This window comes from Copidosoma floridanum, unplaced genomic scaffold, assembly GCF_036245765.1.
Source record: "Copidosoma floridanum isolate Cflo_tuat_1 unplaced genomic scaffold, Cflo_Japanese_pri ptg000030l, whole genome shotgun sequence".
NCBI classification, from domain to species: domain Eukaryota; kingdom Metazoa; phylum Arthropoda; class Insecta; order Hymenoptera; family Encyrtidae; genus Copidosoma; species Copidosoma floridanum.
Window position 1 is genome coordinate 36,328,322 of NW_028321907.1, and position 17,499 is coordinate 36,345,820.

A 17,499-nucleotide genomic window follows, 5' to 3' on the forward strand; every position below is an offset into this window, starting at 1 on the left:
CAATATATATACGTCTTCAATCATCTCTTTATTTTTAAAGTATACTAATATTTGTGACGCGCTATTTTTACTGCATCTAATAAACCTTTATGACTTTTAATTCTTACTTTTTTTCAAATATTTTTCTAATACTTCAGTCTATTATTTTTAATCATAAGGTATACATGAAAAAAAACTCTTGACTTAATCTTCCAACTTGTAATAGAGAACTAAATTTTTTTTATATTTATGTTCTACGATAATCTAGATAAATAATATTGTAACATACAAATTTTATTATTATTACTTTTATTATTACTATTATTATTATTATACTTTTTACTATTATTAATGTTATAATTATTATAATTACTATAAAAACAATGATTAAAGTAATAAATACTTCATCCTATACCACCTGATGAAAACATCAATGAAAACACACCTGGATCAATAAAAGGGAAGAACTTATTTCGATTATTTTCAAGATAGTTTTTTGTTAAATCCTTAAGATAGACACACAGATTAAAATTTTCTGGTAATCTAGAGTCTGAAACAATGATTGCGCCACATTTGACAGTTAATAACTTTTTGTAGGTATGGTTTTTTTTACTTTTTTTGAAAAAAACCATTTTATAATCAGGAATTTTTCTCACATACGCAATTTAATTTAAATATGAATCGTTTCCAGCATAGGGTTTTTTTACATAATAAAAGTCAGGATTTTACTGTGATTTTTAATTGGGTTACTGTTCTCACTTGAATTCAATCTTAGTTCAACCGCTACTTGATCGTCACATGTAGATAATTAACCATGTTTTGTTATTTTACTCTTATCTAATTTAAAAGTATTACATACAAAGTGACGAATTTGTCTCCAAATTTTTATATTTTAAAGAGATTTACCTTTTTTATTTATCTAACTACTCATAAAATATGCAAAATAAAAAATGTTGAAGTAATATTAAATTAGTTCTAAAAGTTTTATCATAAAAAAGACGCTTTTTTGGTCTTCTGTTATATTTACTTAAAGGACTTGAACAAATTTTGCCATTGAGACAACAACTATATTTCTTACGTTTTTCTTTACAAAACATTACTGAACAATACTTACATTCGTTACCTATTTTACCTTAGCAAAAAAGTTCTATTAAGGATTCATTATTATTTATTGCACTGATACGGCTATAATTTTTATTACGATAATTTTTATTATAATTCTAATTTTTTTTTTTTTTTTAATTATTAACACAAAAAAAAAATTTGACTTACTTGTATGAGTAATAGAGTGGTGGATCTAGAGGGGAACGGAAGTGACCAAAATATTTGCACATATGAAAATTGAAAATTAAAATGTGTATCTATTCAAGGAATTAAAATTTCTTACAGCTTAGATTCATGCGTTTGTCTTCTTATGATGTAGGATCAGAAAAGTGATCACTACAATGTGTTACAAATTACATAAATGAGATTTTGAAGTAAGCAAAAGCAACTTTTGCTTATAGATTAAAAATTAATGTAACTATGGCACAAATATAACGTACGACCTCTTAAATTGATAGTGTGTGTACGAGGGTATGGCAAAAAATTTCGTTTTTCTAGTAGGAGCTTTTAAGTGCAAAATCAAGATTGTGAGTGAGTACGAAAGTTACATTTGGCTATATTTTTTCAATTTTCTCAACAAAGATTTAATATATTAGCTCAAAAGTTTTCTCTAAGAAAGTGTAACACTTTTAATCTATTCTTAGTTTCTTATAGTAGCATGAGATCTGTATACGAAGTAAGCTATTTCCTACTTTCAATTTTCTTTCCATTTTGGCAATATCACGCATAAATACATCAATAATAACGTTATAAAAAAATAATAACTGCATTATAAAGACATACAAATGGGCTTGTCAACTGACTCTTTATAGCCTTTAAAAAGCATTATTAAGGTCCTAGTAAGAACTATCCTACGACTGAACCCAGATGGGTTAGTTAGCGTAGCAAGCAGGGGGACAAAGCGATGAAAGACTATTCATTTGACTTAGGCCGACCTCGATAATTATCGCATAAGTTTTAAGACGTAGGGGGATTGCGTAGGTGGGCTTTCTCTTTGACAGAAGTGAAAAAATTAATTTAGTACGCATGAAAACTATTTGATTACCTTCGACAAACCTGGAGAATATTTGGATAAAAGCGGGGCGTAGGAGACGAAATAATTTTAGTATATAAGCACCCCCTGTACCCCTGAAAAAGAAGACAGCGATCACCAAACGTATAGTCAGTCCGCCACGTACGCCCGCACCAAAAAGTAGCAGTTCGCTATCTCTTTATTATCGTTTGTACTACACGTACTATTTTTCTTTTTCCTATGTGTTTGCATACAAATAAAATATTGTTTTCTTTCTTGTAACACTAAAGTGAGCAATTTTATGAGCTCTGAAAAGAATTCCTTTTTTTGTCTTTGGTTGTCAAGTTGTTTTTTTTATCCATTAAAAATACAAGTTTTTAAGTTTAGTATATGCAGTGCTTTCTTTTTATTCTTTGGCCATCCATTCTTTCCCTTACTGAGAAGAAGAGAAGAAGGAGAGACCTCCAGTCCCCATCCAACTTGTCATCAACGTAAAAATCTTAATCAACACAGGTAACTATTAAAACAACGTTATGTCATAGAATAATCCCTATATTGACAAAGTGAAAAACTCTACTTAAGAATCAACATGAGCACGACGGACCAACAGATTCCAATTGATACCTATCAGATCACGCATAAAATCTTTATGGCAAAAACTACGGAACGATCCACCCAAAACCTGACAGGGTACAAAATCATGGACTAAGCGATAGATTAGAATTGTCAGTACACTATGCATCGAAATCTCAGGAGAGTCAAATAGCTTTATAACATTAATTAGCTACAGATTATATATACATTCATAATCCATTCTGTTAGCACAAAAGAAAATCAATTTTTAACTTATTTTTTTAAATTTTCTTCTACGAGTAGGTCACCTTTCTAAGCGAGTGGCCCAGGGCAGAATTTCTAAGAAGAGAGAAATCCAGGTAAGAGAGACAAGAGACAGTAAAGTAGGTTTCGTTTTTTTTTGTACGTGAGATATCAGGATTGTTAGGTGACGACTTGCGTAAATTAATAAATTTTTATTTTTATTCTATTTTATCCTGTTATATTTCATTCCCAATGATAAAATTTTAAGACTCTTTACAGAGTCATACTCAACGAGAGTCGTCGCCTAACAAAGCTGACTGTGAACTTCGTGGCTCTTGGAAGTGTCAAGTGACAACCGAAGCGAGCCATGAAGCCTAAACACATGAAGTCAGCAAGTACCGGCCCCATAGCAAGTAAGACAAAGAAGTTTAACTAAAACTTCGTGCAAGGTGCATTTCTTTGCGCGGCGTTTTAGTTAGTAGCCCGCTGCCGCTCATCAAGTGCAGACGTAATAATTAATTTTATAAGATTAACCAGACGTTCCGTCTATTTTTTCCTTTTCTGTTTTATTTTATATGTATACTAGTAATATCAAATAAAGTGATATAAAACTAATTGGAAAAGGAATTTAAATTATTATAAAATAATAAATAACAAATAAATAAATATAAAAATAAATAATCATAAATCGACGAAAAGAGAAAGTGCAGGTCGTCAGAACTGATAATTAGCGGATAGAAAGGTAAGTTAATCTGGATATTATATTCAACACTCTACTTCTTCCATCCTTTTAATTTTTCTTAAACAAACAAATAGTTGGACTATCTGCTGTCCCGCAGCCTGTGAAGGAGCGTGAGACTGTAGTCCACAGTTTTTAGTTTTTGATTTGAAGCTGAAAACAAACTTAAATGACATTAAATGTTATTTAACAAGGATGACTCCGATTCAAGGGCTTGATTGTCTATGTCACAATGTCAAACTCTTATCATTAAAGAGAGTTTTAGAAAGAGACTTTAATTTAATGTTAAAATAAGTAACTGAAGCTCTATTTTATATAGTTTTCAAAGCCTATTTTAAGTAAAGAATTTTTTTTGTAACCATTCCAACTAAATACATCGTCAAAGATGTTAATATTTTAAAAATATTTGCAAGTTTTATGAATCTATGAGATAAATATCATAAGTACTTGCTTGTTATGGCACTATTTATCAATATGCTACAAGATTGATGCAATGTGTCCAAGGCTTCACTTAATGTTAAACTATACTAAATATTGTTTTGAACATATTTGTACAACGTGTACAAGTTCTTTGTTATCACCATAAAACATCCCCTTCCGGACTCAACAATTTGAAAATGACTATCCCTTCGCGGTATACTTAATTAGATAATTTGAAGTACTTTGGTCCTTAAAAGAAACGTTACAGATCTTCGAAAGAGTTTTAACTTCATACTTAAACAGTAAATTCTGGACTGATTCCAAATATGAAAAACGAGAAATCTACTGTACTTAATTCATAACTAGCTCGTACAATTATCTATTAATAATTTCCATATATTTAGCAGACAATAAATGAGTGAGTATTAGTAGTTCCTGCTAATACATACTGCATGGGTTGTAAGAAAAAAAATAATTATAAGAGATATATTACATCATTAAAAACATAGCTTCAAATGTTTCTCGTAACTATTTTATAACACAGAAATAGTAACTTCTGCATTTAAAGCCTTTTCCATATACTTCATCGGATACGGTATATTTAAGTGGAAGCGTTATCACAATATCGTTATCTAACTTGTGCACCAAAATGATAGTCTCCTCATCACCTGTTTTAAATGATGAAGAACTTCGAGGATTTGTATCACCTACTATCCCTTTCTCTCAAAAAACTTATATTTAGAACTTTTATCACTAGCATTAATAACGTCGTCATTGTCGTCATCATTCAAACAATTTGAAATCGTTGCAATTTTTCTTTTAAAATTTTTGATTTCAGCTCTTATATAACTTCTTATAAACTTTCTAAACAAAAAAACGTCTCTAGCTGAACAGAATCAGACTTTCGAAGTTTAAAAAAAATATATTTCAGCCAAATATCAATAATTCGTTTCATTTTTAATCATTTACACTTTTTGAAAAATTGAAAAAAAAAGGAAAATACTTGAAAATTATTAATTTATGTACACAACCCCCACAAAAAAAGTTTTAGGTAAATCAGAAGTGAGTCTGTTTGAAGGTGTTTGTATAAACTGATTGTAAAGAATTATAGGAAAATACAGTATTTTAGCATACGTATGGTGAATTGGATTGTTTTTTAAAAATTCCAAATTAGTTAATAGAATAAACCGATAAAATAACACAGAACCAGCTTCTAAATGTTGTTTTGAAGCTTTTTATACTCTGCATAGATAAAAGTTATCATAAGTTTTTCATATTACAGGATACTTAAATGAAAAACGAAAGATTTCAAACAAAGTTATTGAACTGCTAGTGTTTGATCTCTAGGTGGACTGTATGATTCAGTGGGTGGCCAGATGATCAAGACAATGGGACAGCAGAGTTTAACTCTTGAGGGCTAAGAAGTAAATGGAGCTAGCAAAATTTTCCGGCACGCAACACATCAATGAAATATAACTCTCATTTTTTTGAAAGTATAAAACTTTAATAAAAACGTATCAGAAAACAATACAGAGTTTAGAGATAGGGGTAAAGGGTATAGTTATTGACACCTTAAGGTAGTGATTGACCCCTGTATAATTTTTGTATCTATATGTAAAGACTCCATTTAAAAATGCATGTGGCAGTCAATCACTATTGGGGGGTCAACAACTGTACCCTTTACCCCTATTTCTCTACATTAACCAACAAATTAGTATTATATTATAAAGAGAAAATATGGATGTAAAACCATATTATACTAGGCAGTCGCACATTGCTGGTGCTATACGCGCAAGAGACTATACTCATTAAGAGCTCAAAGCCGATTGACTGGCCGTGATTGTGTGTTTATAGCAGTCAATGCACGCAAACTAATACTGTATTAATAATAAAGTGACAATACCGCAACACTCGCACAAACAATAATAATTTTGAACAAAGACTAATGGACACTATACAGATAGTTAAGAACTGTGCATGTTATATCTTAATATCGTAGTCATTTATTTAACTAAAACTGTTTTCAAGTGTTAGTATTTGTATTTCAATAGAGTCTATGAATAACCATTGCAGGATTTGTATGTATCCTAATCTCTACTTCTACCACCTTATGCTTTTTTCCTCTTCAATTTTCCTTCTCCTTCCCTAACAATACAGATCTCATGCAGGCCCCTAACACGAAGTTCTCCTCTGATGGCTTGGTCATTCATTCCAATAAGTCCTATTCGCAACGCATAGCAGTCTTTTAAAACACAACTCAGATGGTGTCAGGCCTAAGGACGTATTTTATTGAAGATGTAACTTACCGTACTAACTATTGAATTATTAACAGTGACTTTATCAACGAGCTGGCCAACAGTTCACTTCCCGAGGAAAGGACGACTGTAAAGGTTTAGACATAATCCACAAAAATTTACCATTCATCTTCAAAGAATTCTTGATACTTATGCTGTCAAAAATGCTCGAGAAAAAAAATCTCTATGCTTGCTAACCAAATTTAATCTCACGAACTCACAAGCTTTCTCAGCTCAAAGGCTGGCATGCTTAATACCAAGCCACCAAATTTTTTTTTCCTTCAAGTAACATGTTAATGATGATGAGCGGGTGAATTAAAAATTTGATTTTTTTTTCTAAAAAAAAAAAATGTCAGGTGAATAAAGCCTTTTATTTCTGACGTGATTGGTTTGAGCTGATTCTAAACGGGTGAGTTAAAAAGTTTGATTTTGAAAAAAAGAGCATTGCATTTTGCATGTTAAACAAAAATTAAAATCATGTGTTAAGTCGGATTATTACACTGAAATCTAATCATTTTGCTTGAATTAAATAATTGTGAGAGATATGAATAATTCAAAGTTGGAATTAGCACGTGGAGTGTTCAAAACAAACTTATCAAAAAAGAATTTGAAATTATGGCACTTTTTTATACAGGAAATTAGAACATTAATATTGCTTAAGTATAATCAAAGATAATTAACGGGTTAATACTCACCAAACATTGAAAAGTCTTCTTCTAAAAGACGTAGGTAATGAATTGTATCACAAACTGGAATATATACTCTTAACGAAATAGTTCCACGCCATCCAACTATTTCGAATTTCAAATGATGTATCTTCTCAACATTATTTTCTTCATATATAAGAATACAACTTCCTGGCACTAAAACAGTTTTGACACATTACTACAGAAAAATGTGTTAGCTGAACGCTTAACAGTAAGATTAATTGTGTTATTTCCACATAGTTGATAATTCACAATAATTCAGTATTTTATTATTAAACTATGATTTTTTATAATGTATGTTGATTTGGCTACCTAAACTTTTTAATTTCTCTTGAGTTTCTACTGCAAGCTTAGTGATTTCAGGTGGATAATTATGATTGATATTTTGTAAAAGCATAATTATATCATCTCTTGAAACTTGGATTTTGCGATGTTCCCCAATATAATGAATTATGCTCTTTAAACCCTCCTGAGCTAATCTGAAAGCACACTGCATGTTTTTGTTATCACATCTGACAAAAGTCTTCACACCAGTATTTATCATTTTAATATGATCTTCATTATTAATTATAATATCACGTATTTGTGGCGATGTTAAATAAATATTTTTTCTTTTTCCTTCACGACATCGTACTAAGAGACACTGAGGATGTAACTTATCTGATATACTGTAAAATTCTCTGTAAATCAGAATTTAGTAAAAATTACTTATAATTAGAATTTAATTATGCAATATACATTACATATACACAAAACACAGATTATTGCATGAAAATTTTGAAACATGACTTTTTTTTTTTAATAATAATAATAATATTTTAACGTAGATACACACATATACGTGTCATGTAAGAGTGTTGGAAAATGTCCACAGCACTACAACCTACAGCAGATTTCTAGAGTAACTTGAGCGTCAAAAGCGTGAAATCTTTATTGAAGCTAAGAAATTCTTACTTAAGTGAGAGGAAAAAACAGCTAGTTGTTAGGTCAAAAATAATAACAACTGGTAAGATTCACTGTATTAAATTTGCCACTACAATGAACTTAATGTGATCATTAGACTATTGTACTATGATAAAATAATAATTTTGCGTGTACAATTATTCAAGAAAAAAAGTTTAACAATACTCCACCATCAGTTTAGTATAAAGATGTTGATGGTTCAAGCCCAGTACCTTATTTTACCTCAAAAAATTTGAATGTTTCTTAGCTAAGGTTCAAATTTATAAATAATAAAAAAAATTTTTATTCTATTTCTCTGATTGCATACAACTTACAGTTATTAAAAACAGTTAGGCAAAGCTAAAAGCTTGTATTTAACAAGACATTTAACAAATATTAGATATTGTTATATGGGTAAGAACAACTTTCATAATTAAAAAACAATTTTCTATTATTACTCTCTCACTTGAGTTTTATATAAACGTGTGCAGTTGACAGATACTTCGTCCAATGAAAGTGCAGCGCAGAGTTGAAGAAACATGCTCATTATGAAGAAAATTTGATTTACAAGTCTGGATGGATGTGTGAAAGTAACAATAAGTGCACTGCAGGTCAATCAAAACAAGCTCACTGCAAACACGTAGTTGTTGTATTACTGTATTAGTAGCTGTAAGTAATCTTTACTCATTTAAATCTTTGATAATAGAAGCAATCTGCACTAATCAACTAAAAACGCCTTATCAGCAAAAACAAAGTTGTGTCATTTACCTGTTTAGGTATAGGAATAGGTATAAGAATAAGTTAGGTTCAGAATATAATCTTAATAATCCAGAGTATTACAAATGGTACAAAAACTATTTTAAAAATGCAATAGTAGCTAGGGGATTTACTAATAACATGTCTATCAAAACGATCATTGAGCCTGCTAATATATATATAGTATGACATGAAATTATCCTTACTCCATTTTCAACGCAATATCTTTTAATATTACTATCGTCCATATTACAATCATTTTTTTTATTGGATCTGACAAAGAGAAGTAATTGAAGTTAAGACATGAACTCGTGGACGATCAAAAAATAAACACTGGCACGACTAAGGAAGCTGTCACGAAACTGCTAGCAAATCTTATGCTTGTTGTCTAGTTTCTCCAGAGGGTGGGCCATTTCTGGCTCAGTCGATTAGGAAATTGAACGCTTCCACTGTAAAGCAGTTTCGCATGGACAAGTATATGAAAACTGTTCCATCAAAATTTTCAATCAGTATCATAGAAATAATCTAGGCATACAAGAATATAGCATGTTTATCCCTGAATCTTATCCATATCTGGCTGAAAGTTCAAATATACTACTTTGCTCTCTGACTGTGACTGAAGTAAGATGTCCATATTCGAGCAGAAAAGCTTTTATTAATGAAATCACAGTGCATTACTTTTGAAAAAAAAAGGATGATAATCTACAATTAAAGAAAAATTACCTATGCTATTACCAAGTTTATGGTTAAATGCTAGTAACTAGTAGAATTTTTAAAAAACTTCAATAAGTAATGTAAACATTATTATTTTGTTATGAAATAAGTTAATTTCATAATAAATTATGTACATAAGTTTTATGAACATACTGTTCATTTCCGTTACCAAAATTTTTATTGTCGTTCGCTGTAGTAAAGTAGTATCTGTTGTCAAGAGTTGGTTATTCTAACCATTGTAAATTATTTTATCTTTTTCGCAAGCAAGTGAACTAGAGTTTGTTACCTATACATTTAATTTTACCAAATGTAATTACGTAATAAGTAATGATTTAACAACTTCATAAATTAAATGAGCATTGAAAGATAAAACATTACACATATACCATTTTTTCTCTCTGTTATAATGCAGTCAGACTCAAAATTATTGGAGCAAAGACCAATCTTTGTAATTAGTTTAAATGTAAGATTTCTCATAGTTGCTAGCCACTTTTCTTTAAGGTCTTTGTTTTTTTGGAAATGTTAATCTCACGATATTTTCACACTTATGCACACTGCATCTCATTGTAAAAACAAATATCAAATCCTACTGAAATAATTAAAAGTATGGATATTTTTTGTGATTATTATGTGTATAGGTATAACTCATAACACTGACATACGACAGACGAAATGAATAAACTATCACACATGACATACACATACGAAGACACACGGACATACTAACACCTTCTTGAATCAGGACTGGAGGGTCGTGGCACCCCCTGGATTAAGCTTTACAACATAGATTCCTCATTAAGAGTGAAGCAGGAATTGGTTAGAGAGGAAGTATGTTTTAGAATACAATAGAGTGTGGTGAATTAGTAAGGTCAAAGTGCAGAAAGCGTTTGAGTATAAAGATTGGTGCGGACACAGAGTGCCTAGTATACAATAAAGAAGGGCAACAGAAGTCACGGATAAAATTTCTAGAGGCCGACTGTGCAGCTGAGTCATTACCGAGTTCAGTACAATTTTTAGAAGCCTGAGAGTATTGTTAAGAGTATAGAGGAGATAGATGTGCAGTGTAATAGTGCATGTGTAAGTGATATCGACGGAATATTTGGTGGTAGTTGGACGGGCGCAGGATTAGTTCGTTCAAGATATTTATGTAATTTTTGTGTGTGTGTGTGTGTGTGTGTGTGTGTATGTGTGTGTGTGGTAGAGAGAGAGTACGGCTGCACGTGCGTGTGCTGTAGGTACAGGCTCCCGATAAGCCAGGGAGAAGTTCATCTAAATGGACAACTGAAGCCTACAGACCAACACAAGTACACCTATATCGCTAATATGGTGTGTATATACTAGTAAGAGCTTGCTTCTCTGTGCACTTTATGCACTAACCCCATACAAACTAATTGCTATCGACTAATAACGATTTAAACGAAAATTTTTTGTAATTTTTACAATCTTTAATAATTGAAATATCCAACATACCGTTAATTTTAATTACTTTTAAGATATTTAAACTGTGATTTTAATTAATAAATGGTAGTTTTGTTAAAAAAAAAGGAAATCGCTGACGCTGATTTCATAAAAAACAAAAAAAGAATAATAGTAATATCCAGATTACTACAGACAGAATATTAAATAGTTTTTATTTAAAACATATGTACAATAATTAAATTGTCAGAAAACGTTACAGAATTTCTTTGAAAAAATGATGTGTGTCATACAAGAGTTCTGTACCCTAATCTCTGAGAATAAATAATGATTATGTTTATATACTTGTAATGTAACATTTTGATGTCGAATAATTCAAGTATTCGAATCGTCAAAAATACTTTTTTCGTACCATCGCACTCTACGTACGAAAAAAAACATTATAATTTTTTGATAAACATTTTGATGGAGCTACAGACTCATGTAAATAAAGAAAAACAAACTTTTTTTTTCTTATTTTATGGAAGGGCCTTGAAAACCGATTGTGTCAGGATAAAGAAAGGGTTGTCACCTGTTTTACAAATATGCCTATATAATAAAGATAATAAGATGAATATAAAAAGCAATTTTATTTAGTACAAAGTGAAATTTCTGAAATCAGACGATGAATTTTATCTTTCATTCAACGTTATAATGCCAAAACAGATGCCTTATAGCAACGTACGAACACTATAAAAAAGACATTTTAAGGGTAAATTTTTAACGTATTGTTGGTTGAATAGAACATTAAAAAAAAAAGTTTCATTATTATATGCAAACAGAATAAAAAAATTAAAATCATGGACGGACTTAAGTGATCGAGCAAAATATTTTTATACAAAATACGAAGTTATCAATTAATTTTCGAGGAAAAAAAAGTGTACATAGTTTAGACTAGAATATCATCTTTTTAACTACCAAAAAGTGTAACCAACAATAAAACTTTTTGATTAGTTTTAGATTAAACAAATAGTAACTCCATTTAAAAAAGATCAAAATACAAACAAAAAAAATAAAAAAAGTGGGTTTAATCATATGAAACAAGGCTTTTATAAATCCACAAAAACTTTCGTATAATAAGACAAGACTCTACATGACCTATTCATACGGAAATATTTTTGAAAATCAAATTGATAATGTAAGGAGCAAGTTTATGTTGAATACTTCCCGTATTGAGAAGAAATAATCAAAGCATAATAATAAAAAAAAATTATTTTATGACTATTTCGTTGATATGTTATAACCAGACTTGTTTGGAGTGTGGTCTTAACCGTTTTATTTTAGTGTCATTCGTGGTTCTCCTAAAATTCAGCTTGTGAGCTTCATTTGTTTCTTTGAGTAAGATAAAATTCTTAATTTAAATGAGACGGATAAATTTAGTTACTATATTCTTTGATTCAAAAATTAAAAATGATTTATTCTTCTGAACATAATTTATTTGGATCACTCTAACAAGGTTTGGTATTAATTATGTTATTGATTACTAACTTACATCTATAACTGATGCTTGTTACTGCTGCTTTGGAGTTCCCTAATACTTCGTGTAGTAATTTTAAGTGATTCCTTAAGCTACACGAATGAATTCGTGGCCGGTAAGATGTTGCAGTTTCAACTTGATCTGCTATTGCTGGAACTACTTTCGGCGGACCTCCTTCGTTGTACCTCGGTCCTTAGCATAGTTAGATACTATTGCTGTTCTCGATATGCACCCAAATTGCCTTAGCCAACACGTTTTGCCTGACGTGGATAAGGTACTTTGGGTGCATATCGAGAACAGCTTTTTTTATGCATACGGCACCTATAGATGAATAACTTTAAAATCTTACGGCTATTTTATAATTACTAAAAGTATGGTTACTAGAAGTGAGGAAAATGAATAGAACAAAACTAAATAATATCTACTACACATAAGCAATAAAAAGTCGGTACAGTAATTGCAACAAAAGCTAGAATTAATGTTTTGAAGTTATTGTTCATTTAAATGCTTAGAAATGCAGTTTTTTAAAATTCTTTTGATATGATGTAATACCGTAGGTAGCAGACCATAGCTATCAAACTACATTCAATAATCTTCAACATTAACATGTATACAACATTAACATTAACATGTCAGCTGCCTAACGCGAGCCCGGTTTAGAACTTTTATCGGTATTATCTATAAGAGGGCACGGTCAAGTCCAAACTGAAGATAACTGATCCGCAATACTTTAGCCGTTGCTGCAGGTATATAGCGTTGCAACGAGTCCATGATAAAAAAAGGGTAAATTTTTATGAATAAAAATCTGAAACTACTTGACAATTTGAGTTTATTTGCAATATGTTGTCAAATTCAGCATATGAAACGCCATTTATAGTTTTTGTGATAGCTATCTCGAAGCGTACCTCTATTTATACTGTACCATTCTTTACTAAATTCCAGTGACCTGCAACATGCACTGAATGATAAGGCATAAGACACCCTTTGAGGTGACTATTTCTGTGAATAATATCCTTCCTTTATGTAGTAGATTTCGGTGTCTGAAAATAAAGTACAATATGCTTGTAAGTCCATGAATGAGCATCCTGTAAGAGTCAGTTGTAGCGGTTTACTAAAGACATGTACATCGTTAACAAATAACTACAAAAAATTAATGGAATAATTTTGAATGCTAAGAGTATTCATCTTTTAATCCCTATGTAACGCTTTGTTGTGAAAACCCCTCTAATATTTCTTTTTAGAAGTTGTCAAAGAATAACATTATCGAAATAGTCACAGCTAATACAACTATTCAGAGTATAAGATTTAACTTCAACACAAGTAATTAGATAATTTAGTAATTACTCGTGTTAAAGATTTGCTAATTTATAAGTGATTGACAGAGACTGTCCGAGAAAACTGTAGGGCTTACTTTCACGCACTAAACGAAAAGCGTTGCCTTGGTAATGCTAACAGAATAATTTTTCCTTGCTGTGTGAGAAAAAACCATCTTTTAAGCTTACTACGCGTTAACGAACATGGACACGACTTAATAATATTTTATCCTGGTTGAATACGTCACAATGTAAACGACCCATTAAATCTACAATCTTTTCGTCTTTTCAACATTCTTGACACATAAAAAGAGCTACATTTTTTTTCGACTCCGGCAATTTCATCTATTTTATCAGCAACATCTGTTTTTCAAAGAGTTGTTAACAACTGCGATGATTTTGCGACAGGGCTAAATTGAAAGACTTTTTAATAAATGCTCTGTGTGACTAAGCATTATTTAGAAGAGTCACAAGTTTTTGATTGAAATATACGTTAATCTAGTTAAAAATAAGTGCAAGAAATGTGTGCAAGTCTGCAACAGAGAAACGGAAAATTAATTCAACTCAGTCTCCAGACAAAAATCTGTGTAACTATGCAGGAACGACATATTTATTAAAAAATATCTACTAACTTTAATTTTTCACTACATTTTTTTCCTACTATTTCTTTTACTTTTGTTACACACCTATTTTTTGCTTAGCTACTCTCGTACGTTCTTTTTCGTACTGTTTAATCAATTGTTTACACCACTACTTCAACAACGAGAATCTTATATAGTGAAGCGTTATATCCCGATCCTTCCATCAGATTCACAATTTTGTATGTAGCTATACATTTTAAGTTTTTACCAGATTTCTCCTTTCCATTCTAAAATGCATTTTCAAACAAAATAGTACTCTCTGCCACATTGTTAATTATACACACTCTCAGTCGTAAGGCTTTTTTTCATCAGCACGAGTACCTTTGACTATATAAGGCATAGCACATTTAAATAGTCCAGAGAATAAAGAGCTTAATGCCCTCTATGTCGATGCGGCCCTGAAAACACATGATTAACACCTCTTCATCCCCCGCCCCCGTGCTGAGGATGATACCCGTCGTAAGAAATCATTATGATACGAGATGCTTTGAAGAAAACTGTTCTAAAAAATAACACCACGGTCAGTATCCCAAATTCAAATGCTATTGATTTGCAGAATTGATCTTATATACCTATATCAACTTTGTGAAATCTAGTATTGAGGACGAGAACGTAGGCAAGTGGAGTATACCTCTTGACAATGGTGTTTCCAAAATAAATTTCCTGAGCGACTAAATTTACTATCTTTCAGGAGGCTTGGGCATTTGGTGTCGTATCTACTGACGGGCCCCTGTGGTGTACTTATGATATATATAATTTTTTTTTCTTTTTTTTTTTACAATCACATTGTTTATACACATCTGACAACGAAATAGCAATAATACGTGGAAAAGTCGTTGGGAAAGTCGATATTAAAAAATGTATATTTTCCCAAGGTACCGTGTATGAAGTTGACGGCCCTGCCACTATAAAAGTGACAACACCGGATCTTGTGTATTTTGCTGTAATATGCCTACACTTGTAATAGACTGGAATCTGTCGATTTAGTCAATGACTTTTTAGATAAAAGTGATGTTATGAACGCACATAATGCGTTAGATGATGTTTTAGTTGTACAAAAACTTATTCATAAGATTAGTGTTGACACATCTGAAATTGTGAAAAATACAAAAAGTATTAAATTTATATTAAATACAAAAGCTAGATTACAAAAAATCAAAGAGAATAAGAACTCAATGAAGATTTAACTAACATAAAACCAGCTATAAAAACAAGAATTTCTAAGGCTGGTATTGATCAAATAATGCTCCTTAAAGCAATTGAAACTATAGAATTAGATGGTTGGACATTCCTACTAGAAAAAAAAATGAATAATAAGCTGCGAGTTACCACCAACAAAAAAGTCATCTAAAATATTTTTGATCATCAGGATAATAGAAAATAGTGTATATAATGTTTTTATAAATGCTGTAGAACAGTGAATAAATGCTTTTAACAAAGTTAATTATATTCAATTAGTTATTACTAAATAACTGCATCATTTTATATTCAGTTTATTAAAATTTTCTTTTAATTACTAGTATACAGAATGTAACATTATTAGCGTTCACATATGTTGTCTATTTAAATGACGCGCTATCTTATTGATGCACTGACTTTTCATTGAAATTTAAAGTGTTAATCCTATCTTTTTTTTTGAATAATAGATTTTTTATAATCTAAGCTACACGTACCAATTGAATGTGTGGGCCCACAGTTTTTTTTTGCGGTATGGTAGTCAATTGAATTTCAGATTTCGTAAGGTTACGTGTTAAAGTGATAAATTTTTACGAGCGATTTTCTTGAAAATAAATGTGTTGACCAACCTATTATTTTCTCATAAAAAAATCAAGCATTGTTTATGTTTAGTATCTCTAAATTTCAGAGCTAGCTAACATTTTATTTAAAATCGCTTAAGTCTCCTAAATAAAGGTGCAAATCCATACATTTTTTAACCATCAAAATCACTAAGCTTATACACATGTAAGCTTTGGCTGCTGAAATTCAAGTTATTTTAAATATCTCTTCACTCAATGTATTTATTACACCTTTTCCTAACACATTTTAATCGCGGCTTATAAATACATAATTACCTACTTTGTAGTTATCTTTATTTTGACGGCGACAATTATTTGCTTGAGATAGTCTTGAATTGACTAAAATTTGATTTGCCACATATGCATATTATATAATTACACTGCTTAATGCTAACTTAATTGTAGAGTGGGGGATATTACTATAATCATCAAATAAATCTTGTAAAAATTTGACGAAGTGGCAGGTATTTTAGTACGTCAAACCCCTTTTACATAGGCTTTTCAAACTTTTAACTGGCACGCTATACTGTGGCAGCTTTAACATCAGGATTTATGGCATCTCAAAATTTTGTAGTATTGTCTTGCAAAAAGTGATGAAACTCTCTACCGAAATATTTAGTTTTTTGATCCGAACAACTTCATTATCTATTTTTTCCACCCTGGCCGTTTCCGACTCTACCTCCCTCTCCTTTTCTCTTATCACCCCTCACCCCCTCTCAAAATATGGCTAAGTTTGTCATGTTTCTCTGTAAAATGATTCAATTTTCTTTTCTTTAGCCCTGCTCGTCCCCCTCTGCCCTTTACAGCCCTATCACATTTTTCTACCGTCTCTTTGTCACTCCTTAAAAATAACACAAAACTTCTTGTTACAGGCAGAGGGGATTAATGTATATATAACAGGAAACTTATGTAGACGAAAAAGTTTCAAGGATTCCTAATACATCAACAACACTAAAATGATGCTGACTTTTCATTATATTTTATTTTTATGACAAGTTTCATCAATATGAAAAAAACATTACCAGCAGTAAAATTTACAGTTAAAAGCACTCATATCACCACCTATTGATTGTGGCTTACTACCGCGAATATAACTCTCTTTCACAAACCATTTTCTCCCTAATAAAAAGGTTGACAAAGATGGTGAATGAGGCCCTAGGGGGGCCTAAAAATTTTGCTTGAAAAAATTCTATAGTTATACAAAAAATATAATTTTGTTTTCGTTTTAAAACACTCCAGTGATTGAATAGATATAGTAATACTTATAAAATAGTATTTAAAAGCACGAGTTACTCTTATTACAAGCAAACTATTTAACCTTATTATAGTTATGT

At 30.8% G+C, this 17,499-nt stretch overlaps 1 protein-coding gene across 1 annotated transcript in view; it reads right to left on the reverse strand.

Annotated features, from left to right (window-relative positions):
* Nucleotides 1-17,499, reverse strand: part of Nsun2 (tRNA (cytosine(34)-C(5))-methyltransferase Nsun2) — a 410,807-nt gene that overhangs the window by 27,804 nt on the left and 365,504 nt on the right. The window contains exons 9-10 of the mRNA XM_089596349.1: nt 7,384-7,751; nt 7,060-7,227 (exon numbers count right to left, since the gene is read on the reverse strand). Of these exons, the coding sequence (XP_089452475.1) occupies nt 7,060-7,227; nt 7,384-7,751 (536 nt within the window). The remainder of the gene's footprint in view (nt 1-7,059; nt 7,228-7,383; nt 7,752-17,499) is intronic.